This window comes from Labeo rohita, chromosome 18, assembly GCF_022985175.1.
Source record: "Labeo rohita strain BAU-BD-2019 chromosome 18, IGBB_LRoh.1.0, whole genome shotgun sequence".
NCBI lineage: Eukaryota > Metazoa > Chordata > Actinopteri > Cypriniformes > Cyprinidae > Labeo > Labeo rohita.
This window is the reverse complement of record NC_066886.1, coordinates 14387048-14408012: the sequence shown is the minus strand read 5'-3', so window position 1 is coordinate 14408012 and position 20965 is coordinate 14387048. Positions and strand designations below refer to the sequence as shown.

The window sequence follows — 20965 nt, the reverse complement described above, 5'->3', positions numbered from 1 at the left end:
CCTGGCAAAGACCAAGGGCTCAACACACACACCGCAAACAGTCTTAGTCACAGATGTGCAGATCAGGACACTGTCCTGAGGCCAAATAGATTCCCACACCTGTGGGCTTGAATGAAGTCTCCTGTGTGTATGTTTTCAGAGTTGCACCAACTAGTTCTTGACTTTTCGTTCCTTTTCGGAACTACTTGAAGATCACATGACTTCAGCCTAGTACAGCTGGAATTATGCAAAACCGAAAATAAAATGAGCTGTTTTGCTTTCCTCCAAACAATCTGACATGGGGTTCCTCTCTGAAACTGAGAGTTACAAGTGAATAGGGCAAGACTTGTTTTAGCAGTGACATGACAATGCAGCCAGCATGAATCTGGCAATGGCGATATGTGCGCTTTCGGTTCATCTGTGCGATTCTCTCCAGTCACAAAGTCTGTGAACAGTGCAGGATTTGCCAGAAAAAACAAAGGCCGCTGATGGTGCACAGCATATGGAGAGTTATTTACATAAGGTGAATACGGACACGTCAACTAGCGGACTACTTTCCTGGACAGCTATGTTTACATGAATGCGCTCAGCTCTAAGCTTGACTTTATGGTCAGACACCTGGCTTTAATGTAAACGAAACCATGAGTACTTCCTGATCAGAATATATGTACATATAGATAGATATATACACAACTTCCTCATGTGTGTATTTGTATATACAAAACAAAAAAGGAGAAAAAAAGTGGTTCAGTTTAGAACTTTTATACTTAGGTCTTTAACCTACACAGAGCCAGACCCCATTAGACAAAAGCTAGATTTAGGTACATGGTAGGTTTAAAGGTATAGTTCACCCAAAAAATGACAATTTTGTCATTTACTCACCCTCATGTCATTCCAAATATGAGTTTCTTTCTTATGTTGAACTTATACGACTTAAACTTATACAGGTTTGGATGAATTATTCCTTTAAGAGATCTAAAATAAGGTGATGCAAAATAAGGCAATAATATGTCCTTTATAAGTATTAATAAACAGTCAATATGCTAGTTATACAGTTGAGGTCAAAAGTTTACATACACCTTGCAGAATCTGCAAAAAGGGATCATACAAAATGCATATTACTTTTTTTTAATTTAGTACTTACCCGAATAAGACACTTCACATGAAAGATGTTTATATATAGTCCACAAGAGAAAATAATAGTTCAATTTATGAAACTGACCCGTTCTAAAGTTTATATACGCTTGTATGTAAACTGCAGTTGTTAAGCCTCTTCTGAAAAAGAGCAATCTTGATAACACCACATTGAGCAACTATAGACCAATATCAAATCTTCCTTTTATAGGCAAGATTATTGAAAAGGTAGTTTTCAATCAGTTGAACAACTACTTAAACTCAAATGGATACCTGGACAATTTTCAATCTGGTTTCCGACCGCATCACAGTACAGAGACAGCGCTTGTTAAGATAATAAATGATATTCGCTTAAATTCTGATTATGGCAAAATATCAGTGCTGGTACTATTAGATCTTAGTGCTGGGTTTGACACTGTCGATCATAACATTCTTCTAGAGAGACTGGAAAGCTGGGTCGGGCTTTCTGGGATGGCTCTCAGTTGGTTCAGGTCATACTTAGAAGGGAGAGGTTATTATGTGAGTATAGGAGAGCATAAGTCTAAGTGGACATCCATGACATGTGGAGTCCCTCAAGGCTCAATTCTAGCGCCGCTCTTGTTTAGCCTGTATATGCTCCGACTAAGTCAAATAATGAGAAAGAACCAAATTGCCTATTACAGCTATGCTGATGATACCCAGATTTACCGAGCCTTATCACCAAATGGCTACAGCCCCATTGATTCCCTCTGCCAATGCATTGATGAAATTAACAGTTGGATGTGCCAGAACTTCCCTCAGTTAAACAAGGAGAAAACTGAAGTCATTGCATTTGGAAGCAAAGAGGAAGTTCTTAAGGTGAATGCATACCTTGACTCTAGGGGTCAAACAACTAAAAACCAAGTCAGGAATCTTGGTGTGATTCTGGAGTCAGACCTTAGTTTCAGTAGTCATGTCAAAGCAGTAACTAAATCAGCATACTATCACCTCAAAAACATTGCAAGAATTAGATGTTTTGTTTCCAGTCAAGACTCGGAGAAACTTGTTCATGCCTTTATCACAAGCAGCGTGGATTATTGTCTCCTCACTGGCCTTCCCAAGAAGACCATTAGACAGCTGCAGCTCATCCAGAACGCTGCTGCCAGGGTTCTGACTAGAACCAGAAAATCTGAGCATATCACACCAGTCCTCAGGTCCCTACACTGGCTTCCAGTTATTTTTAGAATTTATTTTAAAGTACTTTTACTCATTTATAAATCACTCAATGGCCTAGGACCTAAATACACTGCAGATATGCTCACTGAATATAAATCTAACAGACCACTCAGATCATTAGGATCGAGTCAGTTAGAAATACCAAGGGTTCACACAAAACAAGGGGAATCCGCTTTTAGCCATTATGCTGCCTTTATGCAGTCAGCTTCCAGAAGAGATCAAATGTGCTAAAACATTAGCTACATTTAAATCTAGACTCAAAACTCATCTGTTTAGCTGTGCATTTAATGAATGAGCACTGTGCTACGTCCAAACTACTTGCACTATGTATAATCCTTTTCCATTTTTAACTGTCTTAAATTTTATTTTGAATCAATTTTTAAATCATTTTAAAAGTTTTATTTATTTATTTTTTTGTTTTATTGCCGTGATTATTGTTTTTATGATTATTTTACTGCCTCTTTGTGAATTATTGTTTTTATTATTGTTTTTATGATTATTCTACTTCCTTTTATGTAAAGCACTTTGAATTACCTTTGTGTATGAAATGTGCTATATAAATAAACTTGCCTTGCCTTGCCTTACCTTGCTTGATTCTTAATACTCTGTTGATACCTGAATGATCCACAGTTGTTGTTTTTTTTTTTTTTTTCGCTCCACAGCTGTGTTTTTTTTTTTTTTTTTTAGTGATAGTTGTTCATGAGTCCCTTGTTTGTCCTGAACAGTTAAACTGCCTGCTGTTTTTCAGAAAAATCCCTCAGGTCCCACAAATCGTTGGTTTTTCAGCATTTTTGTGTATATGAACCCTTTCCAACAATGACTTTATGATTTTAAGATCCATCTTTTGACACTGAGGACAACTGAGGGACTCATATGTAACTATTACAGAAGGTTCAAACGCTTACTGAGGCTCCAGAAGGAAATACGATTTATTAAGAGCCAGGGGTGTAAACTTTTGACATGTACATTTTTCTTATTTTGCCTAAATATCTTTTTTTGGTGTTCATTTAGTACTGTCCTTGAGAAGCTACAGAAGATACTTACATGTTTCCCAGAAGACATAATAAGTTAAATTTACCCTGATCTTCAAATTCAAAAAGTTTTCACCCCCCCGGCTCTTAATGATTTGTGCTAACATTGACGCATTTATGTAGATCAGAAGATGCATTCCCTTCACAAACAAACTTAATCCACTGCATCTTCAGCGGCTCAGATGTCTGGAGTAAATGATGGCATTGAAACAATGGAGGTCGTACTGTTACAGCTGATCTAAAGTAAGACGCTCCTGTCAATCAACTATCATGGGAGCCGCCTCTTTTGGTGTGACGCCACACCAACGGGCATCTGAGAGTGGCTCGATTTGAAAAAGGGGATATTATTTTTATAGATTAATTAAAAAACTGAATGGATTTTTATCATTATAGGGTAGATTTGTACATACACTGCCAACACACATTAATGTTCAAACAACATGTAAAAGTGAAGTTTGCATCCAATGACCCCTTTAAAATAAAGTATTACCTCTTTATCTTCTCCAAATATCAAGGTAATCTCATAACACCATTTTAAATTTTAAAAGAAAGCTCACACTATTCTCTAATGTCCATCAAAAACCAATACAGAAGCTTGCGAACATTCATACACAAGCACCCACTTAGTCTGTGAGAACCCTGCTGAGCTAAGTTCTGACAGCTTCAGGGATCAAGCTCCAGAACCCACATGAGAAGGAGGATGATGAAGAGTTGTTACGAGAAGAGACAGGACCAGGGGTGTCTTTAGAAAGTTTGTGTGAGGTTAACACTCATTTTCATCTTCTCCTCTCTGCTGATACAGGCTGATCTGTTGAAGCCAGCATGTGGGCGGAGAAGAGACATCATTACAGCAACCTTTCCTTCAGATGAACTTATTATAGAACAGCTCATTAAAGAGGAGAGAGAACAGAGTGAGAGAAAGGATCATGTCAGATTGGAAAACTTATGGCATTCATGCATGAAGACTCTAATTTCTCACATCTCGAGGCTGTCAGTAAAGCGTGTGTTTGTGTGTGTGTCCTGAGAGGTGAAGGATCTGGCCAGCACAAGCTCCTGCTGAGGTTATTACACAATCACGCCAACTGTGCTCTGTGACCTGTAAGTTGGTTTGAGTGCACTCAATCTTATACACACAAAGGGACAAATCATCATAGCATTCACTGACATAAAGAGCATGTGTAGTACAACGGATAGCAGAGTAATTTAAAGGATTAGTTCAAAATGTTGTCATCATTGGCTCACACTCATGTCATCCAGGATGTTCATGTCTTATTTTCTTCAGTCAAAAAGAAATGAAGGTTTTTGAGGAAAACATTCCAGGATTTTTCTCCACATAGTGGACTTCAATGAGGACCAATGAGTTGAAGATTGAAATTGCAGTTTCAATGCAGCTTCACAGATCCCACGATCCAATTTATATACTTTTTAACCACAAATGCTCATCTTGCAGTTGCTTGACCTTACACATTACATAATCACATTGGAAAGGCCACAGGTGACTTTTCAAACGTGATTATGTAATGCGTGAAGGCACGCATGTGCATCACAGAGCTAGTGCAAAACAAACATTTGTTCTTAAAAAGTATCTTTTTTTTCTAATTTTTTATTATTTTTTTTTTTTAGAAAATGACATTGTTGCGCTAGATAAGACCCCTATTCCTCAAGTGGGGACGTGTAGAGCACTTTGAAGCTGCATTAAACGTGCAATTTGGACCTGAGTAAATTACTCCGAATTTTTTATTCTGGAAGTGAACAGTGAGGCACTATGAAAATACTCCATACAGCTTATGCACTATATTTCAATATTTCTGAAGCTATTTAATATATATATATATATATATATATATATATATAAACTAATAAAATGAAAAAAAAAAATTTAATAGTAATAATTTAGTAATTCAAGTAGTAATTTAATTACTAATTACTAAAAATTCCTAATTTAATTATACTACTAAACTATAATAAATTACTAAAACTTACTTAAAATTGTATCAAAATGAAAGCTACTTCATATATTAATAGAAACTACAGTACACTGTAAAAAAAAATGTTTAGTCAACTTAAAATAATTTGTTACCCTGGTTGTATATGTTACAGTGTACATAAATAAAAATGAAATAATACTAAAAGTGGCAAATGAAATTGTATGTCTATATTGGACAGGAAGATTTACCATAATCCATAAACAGGCACCATAATCTTTCACTGTATAGAAAAGTTGCTTTATTTTTATTATATGAAAGAAAGCAATACGGGTTTGGAACTATGATATTTTGATCATTTTGGTTAAACTAATAGTTTACATATGTAAAAGTTTTTGCTGTCCTAATGGATGAAGAATTGTAGAGGGATGCCACAAGAAATTGTCAGCTGAGCTCAGTATGCAGCTTCTGATACACTGCGATAGACAGGACTAAGTGAACATTCTCCTCCTGACCTTCCATTTGGAACTCAGTTTATCAGATCAGTGAGGTTAAGAGGAGACGGTTCTAATATATAGACGATCTAAAGAGCAGTTCTCCGATCTAAATGGCTACATGGGTTTATTGTGAAGCAGTGAGGTGGAATATGATTTAAAAGATCTCAAGAGTGCACACCGGTAGCCAAAATAGAAATACAAAAACTCTCACGCACACACACACACACATGCACTCAGCAACCCACACTACCTCTCGTTCCTATCTCCCAAAGCTGGCTCATGTCATCTGTAAGAGAATCCTTTGTCCTGATGGTGCGTTTGAGTGCCGTTTCTGTCATCACCCTCCGGACATGGTCACTTATCCCACCAAACACCAGGAGGGACATCTATTTATAACAATAATAATCAGGGCTTTGCATTCTCAAGCTCATAGGAAGTTCGCAGGTCAACCTCTCACCATTAAAGCCTAACATCTGCCCAACATGTACGCTGCCCATCCCTTCTGCTGTGTGAAGATGTATGCAAGTCACGTTCTATTAGATCAATTCACAGAAACACTTGTCAAAGAAAATGGAGGGAAACTACAGAGCGTAATTACAATTATGAAACAGCAGGCTGAGTGTGACAGGTCTATAATATCCCTCCCTCTTTCTTTTCCTCCTATCATGCCATTTTCTCTCTCACCCGTTCCCATAGAGTAATGTCAAAAGCAAGCTTTAGGAACAATGAAGAAGGGGAGTTTTTTTAAGAAAAGCAATTACACTCAAAATTTCAGCATTTCATTTTTTTAAAACCATAGTGAGCTGCCTACGAAGAAAGACCTGTAAGAGATCCAAAAAGGAAAATTCTCTCATTAATTACTCACCCTCATGTTATTCCAAACCTGTAAGACATTCGTTCATCTTTGGAACACAAATTAAGATATTTTTGATTAAATCCGAGAGCTTTCTGACCCTGCATATGCGGCAACGCAACTACCACGTTCAAGGCCCAGAAATGTAGTAAGGACATCGATAAAATAGTCCATGTGACATCATTGGTTCATCTTTAATTTTATGAACGTGAAGAATGCTTTCTGTGCACAAAGAAAACAAAAATAATGACTTTATTCAACAATTTCTTCTCTTCTGTGTCAGTCTTGCCATGTGTTCACAAAGAGTACCATGATGCAAGCTACACCTTGTTTACAAACAGAGGAAGACGCTTGCAGTATATAAAACATCTTCTGTGTAAACATGTCTGAAGATTTCAACAGAGAGGATGACTTGCAATTTTTTGTCCAGCCATACGTATTTGAACCAGAATATACAGACGATGAACTGAGAGATGGATGTTCTACATCAGAATGCGGCTCCTGCGTCAGCAGCACCATGTGTGAAGAAACTGTTGATAAAGTCGTTATTTTTGTTTTCTTTACACAAAAAGTATTCTCCTAGCTTCATAAAATCACAGTTAAACCACTGATGTCACATGGCCTATTTTGTCAATGTCTTTACTACATTTCGGGGCCTTGAACGTGTCAGTTGTGTTGCTGTCCATGCAGGGTCAGAAAGTCTTGGATTTCATCAAAAATATCTTAATTTGCATTCTGAATGTGAACCACATGAGGGTAATTAATGTCAGAATTTTTTTTATTTCTGGATGAACTGTCTCTTTAAAGTCAGGTAGATTCTGATTGGCTGTCAATGCATTTATCATTCATCAGATGGAAAAATAAAACTTTACAGTTAGAATTAGGGGTGTGCGATATATATTGTCTGCGATATTGTCCTAATTGTTGTTTTAACGACGTGTGATTTGACATTATCGTTAAGTATAACGTTAAGTATAACGCAAGTATACGTTAAGTACAACGTTAAGTATACCGCAAAAACCAAACAAAATACACCTACAGAGTGTACGCATACATTACGTGATGATCATTTCATATAGTTAATCAATATTACACAAAGAGTGCCAGTTTTTCACCTCCAAAAATCAGCATGATTACAAAGGTGATATTGATTTCATACGACAGTTCAGTAAACGAGTTAATATTAAGACACTTACGTTTCAGACATCACATTGCCTGTTTTTCCTCTATTTTGTCATCAAACAGTGACTTGCTGCAACCTTGCTGTTTTAATTTAACATTTAAATTCATTTCTAATTTTTTAAAATAATGTCAAATATCAGTTTTCACTGTTTTATGTTTAAATTCAAATATGTGTGTGTTTCCTCTGCACTGCAAAGATGAATTTTGTTGATACTGATTTAATTTGCCTGGTAACAGCCCAAAAAATGTCTTTTTTAGTCTAATTGGCTGATTAAAAGTAAGAATTTGACTCAAAAAATGATGCACACTTCTAAAAAAATGGCTTTGTAAAGATAAAAATGCCCATGAAGTGTAAAAATCAATTTAAACTTATTAGAAAAGAGTAATTTCTATCACTGCTGTGAACACTCAACAAAATATTGTTTAATTATCATTATCAATAAAATCCCAGAAAATATCTAGATATTATTTTTTGTCAGTATCGCACACCCCTAGTTAGAATTATCATCCTTAGTCTGAATAGGCCTTTATTTAGAAAGTGTGATTGTGATTGTCTATTCTTCTCTATTATGATGTATGTACAAGTGAAATGCCTTCAGAACAAGAAAAACATATAAGCCAGGACATAGTTTTGTCCATTGGGAGGTGACTGAATCATTGGATTCTTGTCGTTTGCTAATTACTGCAATCTCATGTGAGTGACAGGTTGATGAAGGGGAGGCTTTACTGTCCTGTCCTTGTGCCAGTGAACACATAATCAGAGAAGAGATGTCAGTTTGAGGGTGAGGGGAAATTAATGTTTTTGATTAAACATTATGAGGCCACAAAACATAAGAATTGGCAGTTTTGACATCATGATGACTTTAAAGAGCAGCTTCCATTATGTGGCACATTTCAACAGACTGTTCAATGGAAAATTACATAGAAAAATATTCACTGAGACTGATTAGCCTTAAAATTTTTCACTCTATACCTACATAATGTGATATTTAGGCCTAATATTACTTTTTCCACACCCACTCAGGCTTGGTTATATAAGCAGCAATGAAAAGTCATTTCGTAAGTGAAGAAATTTACATGAACATTTTAATGTAAGCTTTACAATATCATGCTCTGGTGAATCATACCAGTCATTTATAAGAAAGTAAATTGGGTCAATTTTAATTTCATGTTGCTTAAAAGCTGGAAGTGGTTGTTAGTACCAGACTAGCAGATTACTATGGACTGGTCATGAATACATAACATTACTCACACCCAGACATGTTCAGCCTTCATCCTGTACACTCCCCCCACCCTGATTCACTCCTACTTTTCCTCTGATTCATGCTTCACAGTAACTACCCATCCCCCTTACCTACTCTAGGTCATTTGTCATCCTCTAATTATGGCAGCCATTGTCATTTCCATGGCAACAGTGAAGAAAAAAGGGAGGAAATGCATTCGGGTAGATGTAATATGGTAGCACATCCTCAGCGATCATCAGCGGAACATGCACATAGCAGCTGAAAGCACCTGCGGTAGTTCTCATTCACTGTAAAGAGTTAAACCATCAGCTGTTCCTGACAAATTACGTTACACGTGATTACCGTAAGCGATTGGGCAACATCTGTAGTTTTCAGTCAGTAAAAAGGAAGTGAACACTGCAAAAGCAGAAATGTTTCACATGGTGTGTCTGTGTGAACAAAAGGCCACAGGAGGAGTCCCTACTGCATCTGCAATTATACCTTAATTAAAAGTTGCTTGTGTAATACCCAAGCTCCATTTGTGTTTCTGTGTGTGTGCACGTGTTCGCTCCCCTGGGTTGAAAGTTGCTGGAAACCGCCAACAGACAGACCAATTTGTACCTACTCACAGTCACCAGGTAAAGGTTACAATGATACACACATGGCAAAACACAGTCAAAGCAGGATGCAATTAACACTCTTCACACACATCACCCCACAACAGACTTTTCATCAGTATCCCACTAACACTCGTGAATAAGGAAATTATTTCCACACAGCTAGGTGTGAAAGACCAAAGCATGTGACTTTCTAACATTTAAAGAGACAGTTCACCTTAAAATGAAACTTGTGTTGCACCCTCATGTCATTACAAATCTGTATGCTAATCTGGAAGTTAATTTTCTGATGAATCTTCATACAGATCTTTTCCATACAACAACAGTGTAAGTAATTTTGGCTGTTTTTCCAAAAAAAAAAAGAAAAAAAGTGTGTTTGTATTTGTGTACTTTTTGATACTTTTCAATTAAATAAAGTACAAAATGAAGAAATAGAAATTTAAGAAATTGTATAAAAATGTAATTCTTTGTTCGGTTAATTATATTGTGACTAATATGATTTCAATCTTTAAAAATTGTGAGTTTAATGTTTTATCCCATATATTAAAAATGTGAAAATGTACTGCATATTAGGACTGCAACAAATGATTATTTTGACAATCGATTAATCGAACAATTATTAGTATGATTAATCAACTAATCGTTTGTTAATTGTGATTGATTAATCAGCTTCTACAATTAGTTAAAATATTGAGTTATATATATTCTAACAAATAAATAAAACACTTATGTCATCTTAAGTGTTGGAATACAGTTTTATTTTATTTTATTTTATTTTATTTTATTTTATTTTTTATTTTATTTTATTTTATTTTGATACGGCATTTGAATTTGGAAATATAAATAAATATTCAATAATAGATTGACAGGAAAAACTTCTACATTGTCACAAAAAAAAATTCTACTTCAAATATATGCTTTTCTTTTGAACTTTTTATTCATTAAAAATGATCACATTTCCCACAAAAATATTAAGCAGCACAACTGTTTTTAATATTATTAAGAAATATTTCTTGAGCACCAAATCAACATATCTGATTTCATATTTATTTTCATGTGACACTAAAGATTTTATTTTTTTTATTTTTTTGTAAATTAAGCTTTGCTGTTTTTAAACAGAAAACATTTATTTTAAATTAGAATAATATTTAACAACATTAGTACTGTATTTTTGTTCAAGTAAACAGCGTTGGTAAGCATAAGAGACTTGGTTATATAAGATAACATAAAAATGTATGGACCCCAAACTTGCGGTGTAAACACAGTAAATAATAGTAAATAAAAAGCCAACACAAGGCTCAGAAAGCAAGCTAAGGCTTTTAAGGTATTTATGTAATAAATATAAATATATCACATTTTGCTTCTAAGTACATTTTAGGACTATGACACAGTCTGCTCCAGATACACATTATATAATTCGACCATAAGGAGAGTTCACACTGCACTGCCACGCTGTAAATCAGCTGACCCCAAATCAGATGAGCAGACCCACCCTGACTGCCTCCCCAATAAAGCTCTTTTGTGTTGGCGTAGAAGGGGCTGGCTTGGGACCTGCTTTATGGCCCAACACAAACACCTCACTAAGACAAAGGCCTTTTGTGTGATCACCAACACATGGGTCAGCCAGAACTCTCCACACCGCAAGTAAATATGGACCCACCACAGAGAGACCAAAAGAGATGGAGAGGGTGGCAACGAAGAACCGGTGGGAAGAACAAGGGTCACTGAGGGGTTCAGGGAAGCACTTGACGTTCTGGCCCCACTGTTTCCCACTCTCCTGTTCATCCTGTACTTTTCGTCAGGCAACAACTTTCTAAACCCACAAAATGCACTGTTTCACTGTTGTACAGGCAAAAAAGAGATTTGCTTGGATGTGTGACTAGGAAATATAGAGAAAGAAACTTCTGGCCTAAGCAGAAGACTTTCTCACTTCCTCTCTATGATTTTTTTTATTTACAATAAATGAGAACAGAATTACTGTGGAATATCTTAAGCATAAACACAGATAAAGGATATGAATCATTAAGGTAGGTCGAAACAAATACTGGGGTTTTATTTCCAAATATTGTGATATTTTAGTTCCCAAAACACCAACAATATTCTCATGTCAAAGATTAATTAGGAGTTACATTCAGTCTTTTTCAGTGACCAGTTTTTAAACATTCATATCTGATCCCTGTTTATTTAGACTTTTTGCTTATTGCTTATGTACATGTGCATATTTACAAAAAAAAATGCATAATGTAAATTGCCTATAAATAAAAAGAATTCATTAGAGGGAAATGCTGAAAGCTAAGAACCATTTATGATTTTTGAATTGCATTTTATGGATTAGAAAATCAAGACTTCACATTGGTTATTTCAGTAGCATGAAAAACCGAACAGTTATTTGAAGCAATATATATTTTTTTTTTAGAAAAATTTGTGACTTATACACTCGTTATATGTTGTATTTTCTATATATATTTCTATATTTTCTGTTATATTTTCTAATATTAGCGTTGTTTTATTTTTGTGCTACAAATTTTTTTCTTATCCAATATTTTGAGGAGACACTGCCACCCTTGCCACCATTAAGAAAATGGCCCTATATATGTATATATATATATATGGTATACTGTATATGATCTGAATGTTGCATGTTTACCTAACTTTGTGGGTTTGATGCCTTTGCATACCCAGTAGCGTTCACAAATCAGATGCAAAATACTGTATTACTGTACATGCTGTCATGACAAATACAAACACACTGAATAATCATCTTAAAGGGTCATGCAAAAGAAAACCACCCCAAAAAGAACTGAGGTATGTCTTACTGAAAGTCACACAGTGTCTGTGGGCTGAGCCAGAGGGGATCACGGCAGAGTATTACGGCCAGAGCTCTGGGAAATCAACACATGAGAACCGTTTGTTCTCCCTGTGCCAAGTCACCTCCAATCACATCAGCCAGACACATGAAACCCCCTCTATTACAGAGGGACAGAGAGCCAGACACACAGTCAGAAGATGACCGACAGAGAGAGAAGCAAAAATGGATAGGGAAGCTATAATTTGTACAGTTCATTTCACCAGCCTATGTGTTTCATCAGAGCTCCTTCCCTTTCCCTTTTTATAGTGACTCAGAGCTTCCCCAAAACACACACACACTGTGGTTTGAAAGTGTGTTCAGTCACAGCCCCACCCAAAACCACTGCACTTGCAGCACTTGGTCCATTAAAATGTAGAATCTTTCTATAGGACATTTTAGACATAAAGCTGTAGCGTAAAAGGCCTTGTAATCTGCATACTGCACATTACCGCAGTTGCCAATAACAGAGCCAGCAGCACTGCAGTCACAAGCAAGGGTGCTTTGTGTCAATGCTAATTTCCTTTCTTTGCATTAAAATAGGCTTTACCCACCCAAACAGCCCTCTTCAACTTACATCTGCTATGAACCTTTGAACAATAGAGCTGAAAACGTGCAGGGTTCAGTAAAGGTCCAAGTTAAACCCAGTGGGCTCAGAGAATACACCTATTAGTCTTAAAGGAGAACTCCACTTCCAGAACAACAATTTACAAATAACTCACTCACCCCCTTGTCATCCAAGATTTTCATGTCTCATGACTGTCTTCAGTCGTAAAGAAATTATGGTTTTTGCGGAAAGACTTCATTGGTGCCCCAATTTTGAACTTCCAAAATGCAGTTTAAATGCAGCTTCAAAGGGCTCTAAATGATCCCAGCCGAGGAAGAAGGGTCTTATCTAGCGAAACGATCGGCCATTTCTTTCGAAAAATAAAAATTTGTATACTTTTTAAGCACAAAAGCTCTTGTAGCACAGGCTCTGGGATGCACGTCCACGATGTACGAATTAGTAATGGGTCGTTCTTGAACGATTCTTTCATTTTAAACAAATTCATTTTGAACGAAATAACGAGTCGTCTCGGGGAGTGATCCGTTCAGTCGCATAAGTTCAGTACTGGAATAAGTTCACCTGTTTCGAATCTTCGGGTTTTTCGAGTCATTCTTTCATCTTATGGGGCTGTCACATGATGAATGAACAAATCAAACCCGAAAACTTGTCAGACAAGAGGTGAAGTGAGCTAATCATAGACTAAAGACCCATGTAAACAATGAATTAATCTTTTCTGTCTCTTATAGGATTATAGTTTTGTCTTGTTTGTAGTGTGATCAACATTTGTGTAAGCAGTAGATGTGTTAGGGAAGTAACACGTAACATTTTAATTATATTTTGCTAAAATGAATGAAATGACTCGAAAAAAGATTCGTTCATTTTGCTGAATGAGGCTCAAAGGTCTGAGTCAGTAAAATGATCCGAACTTCCCATCACTACTACAAATCATGTGCAAGCTCATCGTCTGTGTACTGAGTATGGCAAAAACTACATCTTATTTTCTCCCACAACTTGAGAGGAGGACATCATTGTACCTTTTTGTTTGTAAACAGCATTTACAAACTTACTTGCACGTTCTTAGTCTTTCCGGAAAAAATTACAGATCGTTTCGCTAGATAAGACCCTTCTTCCTCGGCTGGGATCGTTTAGAGCCCTTTGAAGCTGCATTTAAACTACATTTTGGAAGTTCAAAATTGGGACACCAGTGAAGTCCATTATGTGGAGAAAAAACCTGTAATGCTTTCCTCAAAAAACAGAATTTCTTTACGACTGAAGACAGAAAGACATGAACATTTTGGATGACAAGGGGGTGAGTAAATTATTTGTGAGTTGTTGTTCTGGAAATGGACTTCTCCTTTAAAAGGCTAACTAAAGAAACCGAACAGAGTATGTGTATGATTCTGAACTACATTGTACAAATATGCATTTATGTAATATATTTCCTGTACCATCTCTGTACTTATAAGTAATACATATACTAACCAACTAACCAAGAAGCAAAAGCCTCATTATTATTTATAAATACTCAGCTCCAGAGTGTAACATTGGAAATTCAGACTGCTGTAGAGCTAAAGTCCCACTTCCAGCAGAAGTGAAACACTCATTTACAGTGTGTCACTATTATTGCTGTATCTTACAGTATTCTTCATCTAACCCTTCATCGGATACTAATAACTCCACACATAACGTCCTCTCTAGAGACTAGGGACATGATGTTTCATGCTCTGCTACTCGAATATATGGTCAGAGTTTAGCTTCATAGCCGTACAGATGGAGTGTAACTGAACAGCTGGGTCCTCTGCTTCAACCCTTCAATTAGCCAGCTACAGAACAGCCCAGCATATTGCATACTGCAGAGATCATTTTAGAAAAAAAAACAAACATTTTAATCCTATCTAGCAACAGAAGTCCGCTTTTAAAGGATAATATGACTAGTGGCCTTGGATTACAGTTTACAGATTAGACAATAGAGCCGACGTTTATGAGATAGTCTAAATTAGGGCTTTTACAACTAATTGCTACTACAGAAGAAAAATAAGCTAGCCAATGTTTACTTTATGTGACTCACAATATTTTTTTCTTACTTTTTGGCAAGTCCAGCATTACTCACAAAGACTTTGTTATTGAGATTTCTTCATATCTCCATTTTTAGATTCAGTCTACATCATCATGTCCCATTTGCTTACAGTTTCTGTCAGTCTCTAGGCCACACTTGATTAGTTTCACAGAGGTTTGCAAGAATTTCGGCTTGCATTTTCACTTCAAGTTAACTTAGCCTATCTCAGATGTCTGCGACATCAGCACAGTTCCTTTATTACATGATTTGTGGATGCAAACATGCTCCGAATTCACTTAATAAAACAAGACTTTGCCGGAACAGTTTACTGTAAGCTAACTTTTAGGTCAGTTTGAGGTCTATAAGAAGTCTCTTATGCTCACCAAGGCTGCATCATTTGACTAAAATACAGTAAATGCTGTAATATTGTGAAATTTAACTTAAAATAAAAGTTTTATATTTTAATACACTACCAGTCAAAAGTTTTTGATGTACAATGTTTTTTAAAGAATTCTCTCCTGCTCACCAGATCTGAATTTATTTGATCCAAAGTACAGCAAAAGCAGTAATATTGTGAAATATTTGTACTATTTAAAATAACCGCTTTCAATTTGAATATATTTTAAAATGCAATTTACTCCTGTGATCAAAGCTAAATTTTTAGCATCATTACCGCAAACCTCAGTTCTAATATGCTGATTTGCTGTTCAAGAAACATTTTTTTATTATTATTATTAATATTTAAAACAGTTGAGTACATTTTTTACAATTCTTTGATGAATAGAAAGATCCAAAGATCTGCATTTGTCTGAAATAAAAAGCTTTTGTAACATTATACACTATACAATTAATTTTTTTTTTTTTTTTAGAAATTAATACTTTTATTTAGATTTTATTTTATTATTTAGATAACACTTTAAATTTGTCAAAAGTGTTCAGCAAAGAAACCAGAAAAAATTCTACTCAGCTGTTTTCAACATATAATAATAATAATAATATTGTTTTTTGAGCAGCAAATCCGAATATTAAAATGATTTCTGAAGGATCATGTGACTGGAGTAAAGATGCTAAAATTCAGCTTTGAAATCACAGGAATAAATTACATTTTAAAATATATTCAAATAGATTATTAGGTTATTTTAAATACTAAAATTATTTCAAAATTTTACTGTTTTTGTTGTACTTTGGATCAAATAAATGCATGCTTGGTGAGCAGAAGAGACTTCCTTAAAAAAAAAAAAAAAAACATTAAAAATCTTACTATTCAAAAACTTTGAACTGGTAGTATATATTATTTCTAAATTGAAAATTTTTAGCATCTATTACTCCAGTTTTTAATGTCACATGATCCTTCAGAAATCATTCTAATATGCTGAAACGGTACTTCAAAACAGTTGTGCTGCTTAATATTTTTACAAAAAATTGTAGTTAATTTTCCTCAGGATTCTTGGATTCATATAATTTTTTTGTAACATTACAAATGTCTTTCCTGTCAATTTTGGATGTTATAGCTTAAAAAGTACTCATTTCTTTTTGAGAGCAATTGTTGAACACTACATGCACAAAATGTTATCATTAATAATAAAACAATCAGCAACGCCAAGTCTAAACATGTTTAACAGCCTTATGAACACGAATCAGATCCATGACCTGATGACATACAGCTTTAACATGCCACATTCAGCCTGTAAATGGTGTCCATTGCGCAAATCATACCTTATAACATTTCATATACATTTGATCTGTTTTCTGAAGGCTGCCTTTGATCACCCATGCATGACATGCGTGGGTGAGGAAGTGACATGCAGGATGATGACACACGTGGCTCAGTCTCCAGGGTCTCTTAACGGTTCTCATCAGCATATACTCACATTTTTTCTCTCTTTCGCTCCCCCCAACACATAAAATACATCTCCAATCACTCATATTTCATTCCCATAGGCCTAGGTGCCAGGAAGACGAGCACAGAGAGAAAGAGAGAGCTGTGTATGTGTGACGTGATCAGCTATTGTGAGCAGCCTGTGCACACTTAAACACTCCCCTCTCACACTGAACTAATGAAGCAGATGGAAGCACTGTTGCCTGCCTAGAGAACTACACCATAATCACAGGGTTTACCAACATCTCCCCTCCTCACGCTGCGCCCTCGTTCTCTCTCACCATCTTTCACACATCACCCAGTTCCCTGGTTTACTCTGACATGTTAAGTGCACACCTCCTTGTTTCATCCGCCCTTTTCAAGCCATGCAATACAGAATACTGTTTAGTGGGGGTATTTGATATAAAACTATGTTTTACTGTACGCATATTACAATGCAATACATTATACTGAAGCTGCATTTGAAAATGCATTTGAAGTGACAGTGGTGGAACATTTAACGGTCTAGTTAAGCTCAACAAAAGCAACTCATTCATGGCGTATTACAGTAAGAAGCCCAGAGCCACATACTCCACTCCTTTAGGACCCAAACAGTTTAACCAGCTCCATCATGAGACACTCTTATTACCCAATTAAGCACATCAGAGCAACAATGAATCCTTAGAGAGGAAAGAGTCATCACTCTTTGGATGACTTAGAAATATGCCTGAGGCATTAGCTACTGTACAATGGTTTAAAAGCAGTGGTGAATACAGTCATTAATTTGTTAAGCTGACCAAGCAATTTGAAACTGAAAATATTTACATTTCTTAGCCTAAGCCTGAACTCAGGCTAAGCATAGTCAGAAATTAACCTGTTATATTTAAAGGCAATATACGCCCTTAAGTCGATTTCTCCCTTTTTGTTTAATAATCATAGAATAAAAAGTCAGATTTAGGCTATTTGAATCAGAATGTCAATGTTGTCTCAAAATACACATCAAATTTAAAATTTGCTGTAAATGTACAAGATATCACAACACAAACTCTATGCTAGGGATACTGAAATGTAAAATGTTAAATAAGAGGGATAGGTTTAGCATTTCTGGCTCTGCTAGTCAGCTGATTTAGCTAATTTAGCAACTGTGCTTCAAGCTGAGCGCTGTATTTACAGCATAAAACATTCATACACAGATGTAATACAAAAGAATCACCGTAGGTAGGTGTTTGGAAAAATTAAAAAAAAAAAACGCACCTCTCTCTGAGCACGTGTGGGCAACACTAACGACACACAAATCCATCCCCTGTTTTCCCTCTCGCCTCAGGTTCATCGTTCTTAACGACGGAGAAAACCGAAAATGGCCGAAGAAAGCCGATCACAGAAAAAGACTCTGCTGGGCGCTGTCCACCACTGAAACCGCCTGAAATGCTCCGATGCATTATTTCAAATCATATCCGTGCGTTTTTCCATCACGATGGCTTAGGATGGCATTGCAAAAGCAACGTAATATAACACCAAAGCCAGATCATATATAAAATGGCATTTTCTAAGGGCGACAGATTTTGATTCGACAAAGGCAGTTCGTGCACACTTGCGAATGGAGGCGTTTCTTCATCGAATGCTCGACATACAAAAATCTCGCTTCCATTCTAACGCGTTCCATCCAGAGATGGTGATCATGATATTGCAAAGCGAGTCAAAGAAGAAAATAACCAGAGGAGCTGCGTTTATAAGACATTCAACTGAGTATATGACATCCAAACCGCAAGGTAGATGAACAGATCGTTTTCAATGAGGCGTAAAGAGAACGTCAGTGCATGAAAATGGCCGTGAGGAAGTTGAGCTGGTTGGGTGTCAAACCTTCTTCCTTCACCATGAGCATCAGCCCAACACAGACTGCAAACGCACGAAGGCCTGTTCATGTTGCACCAACGCCATGCACACACAGCCTACAGCATTATCTCCAGGCACCATTTGCCATATAAGCTCAGCCTTCACCATTCTCAGTCAACAGAAGGCTCCTAACACCGTATTAAAACATAGTAAGCAGGCAGTGATAGTGGGTTCTTTTAATAATGTTTAGCATTTAATATATGCTGTCATATAATGAATCAGTGTTACATGAATTCATGTAACTGCATTTATGCAAATATACATGGGATGCAATTTACTTTAGAGCCAGTATGTGTGTGTGTGTGTGTGTGTTTTTTTTTTTCAATTGAGAATAAGTACCATTAAAGGGACGCCTTTTATCAATGGACCTAATACTGAAAAAAATAAAGACAAAATAATATATATGTGGGTCAAGCCATTTATTGGTCTATACTTAATAGAATTCAGGTAATATGTCATGTTAGTCTCTAAAATGATGCTGCATTGTAATGAAACCTAAAGAACAGTCATTTAATTCTCTACAGGAAGGGCACAGTAGCCTATATATATATATATATATATATATATATATATCTTATATTTGATCGATTTCTGACATAGGAGCAAATGCACAGGGAGACATCAGAGACATCCGTAAATGCCCACAGGATGAAGTGAAATCGGGGTGGAGTGTGGTAATGTTACTCAGCCGGGTGTGAAGTAGGCTACGCTGTCAGTGGACTCCAATGGAGCATTAGACTAAGAAACACGGTCCCCCAGTTGACTTTCAGCACCATTTTCGTGAACAGCACATCGACGGCGCCTCGTCTTCCCGAACCCACCAATGCACATACTGCGGATCTGCTACACCGTGTCATCACGTCACGGCTACAATGTATGTAACACTCTAGTGGAGAGAGAACTCCTTGAAAATATGGCGGACCTAAGAATTCGCCATCAAGCAATCGAGGGTGTGTGTGTGGGTGGGTTCGTGTGTGTCTCACACAGCGCACACTGACTGACTGACTGACTGCCTGCCTGACTGATGGATGTCATTTAAAACATGCCACTTACTTCATCTGTTTCACGATGGTACTTTTCCCAGATTCCCCAGCCCCTGTGGAGAAGAGACAGACACAAGGGAGTAAGATCGCCTGTCAAAATGAAGAAAGATCCCATATATGTGTGCATTCATCGGATGAGACACTGCTCCACTCCGCATTACCTAGCAGGAGCAATTTCACATCCTTAGCAGCAGTGATTCCGTCTTCTTTGAGGTTTTTCTCGATGGCTTTGCTCCTGTCCAGAGCCGCTCTTTCCTCTGCGCTCAGTGTACATCCCATGGCTAGATGAACCTCGGCTCTTTTTTATCTCCAAAACGGTCCGGGTGAGAAATATCCTCGGTGTTTCTTCCTTATCCCTCTCTAAGGCTGTCCCTATCCCTCTCTCTCACACACACACTCGCTCTCTCTCTCCCTGTCGGCGACTAGCTAGAGCATTAAATCCCGCAAAAGACAACGTTGGGCTGGAACATAAGTCTCTGGCGCGCGCTCTCGGACTGTGTAGCGGGGTCGTGGTGCTCGGTCCTCGGGCTGGGAGGTCTCTACTGGGCGGCGGCGGCGGCTGCGAGCGCTGGCATCGTTAGCGTGCGCACAATGGAGGGTCAGTATGGAGAGAGAGTGCGCTGGGCTCGACGCTCTCAGAGACAATCTCGCTGACGTCAGGAGCGGAGAGGGAGAGAGAGAAAGAGCGCGCGCGCACGAGCGAGCATTCGAATCGCGCACCGTTAACCACCGCTAGATTTATGCCGTTATCTGCTGCAGGCGGAATAAAGGCGCTTCTCTCGGTATTTCGCGCAGCGCAAACGCTGTTGAACGAAGTGTGCGCGGGGATATACGGGGATCAACACCGTGTATGTGGGGCGGATGATTTAAAGCCGATGAGCGGGCCCTGGTCACAGGAAGAATCACAGAAAGGTGTGGCCATTAGCCTAGTGTTGACGACCTGTAACAGCAACGCCAGTGACTAGAAATCTGACGAGGGAATTGTAAATATTTACACTGACACTGACATGATTCAAAATTTCTAAAGGATTTAAAACTATTTTAAAGAACGAGGTTGTTTAACAAAGCCAGTGCGCGTCGAATATAAA

General features: G+C 37.2%; 1 protein-coding gene across 3 annotated transcripts in view; it reads right to left on the bottom strand.

Annotated features, from left to right (window-relative positions):
* The window catches only part of gnao1a (guanine nucleotide binding protein (G protein), alpha activating activity polypeptide O, a), a 112072-nt gene extending 91314 nt beyond the window's left edge, over window positions 1-20758 (bottom strand). The window contains exons 1-2 of one of the 3 annotated variants that reach the window (XM_051134379.1): window positions 20039-20758; window positions 19888-19930 (exon numbers count right to left, since the gene is read on the bottom strand). In XM_051134379.1, coding sequence (XP_050990336.1) covers window positions 19888-19930; window positions 20039-20156 — 161 coding nt within the window. In that variant the 5' untranslated portion in view covers window positions 20157-20758. The remainder of the gene's footprint in view (window positions 1-19887; window positions 19931-20038) is intronic. The other 2 variants (XM_051134380.1, XM_051134377.1) reach the window with 2 other exon arrangements.
* Window positions 20759-20965: the final 207 nt, after the last annotated feature.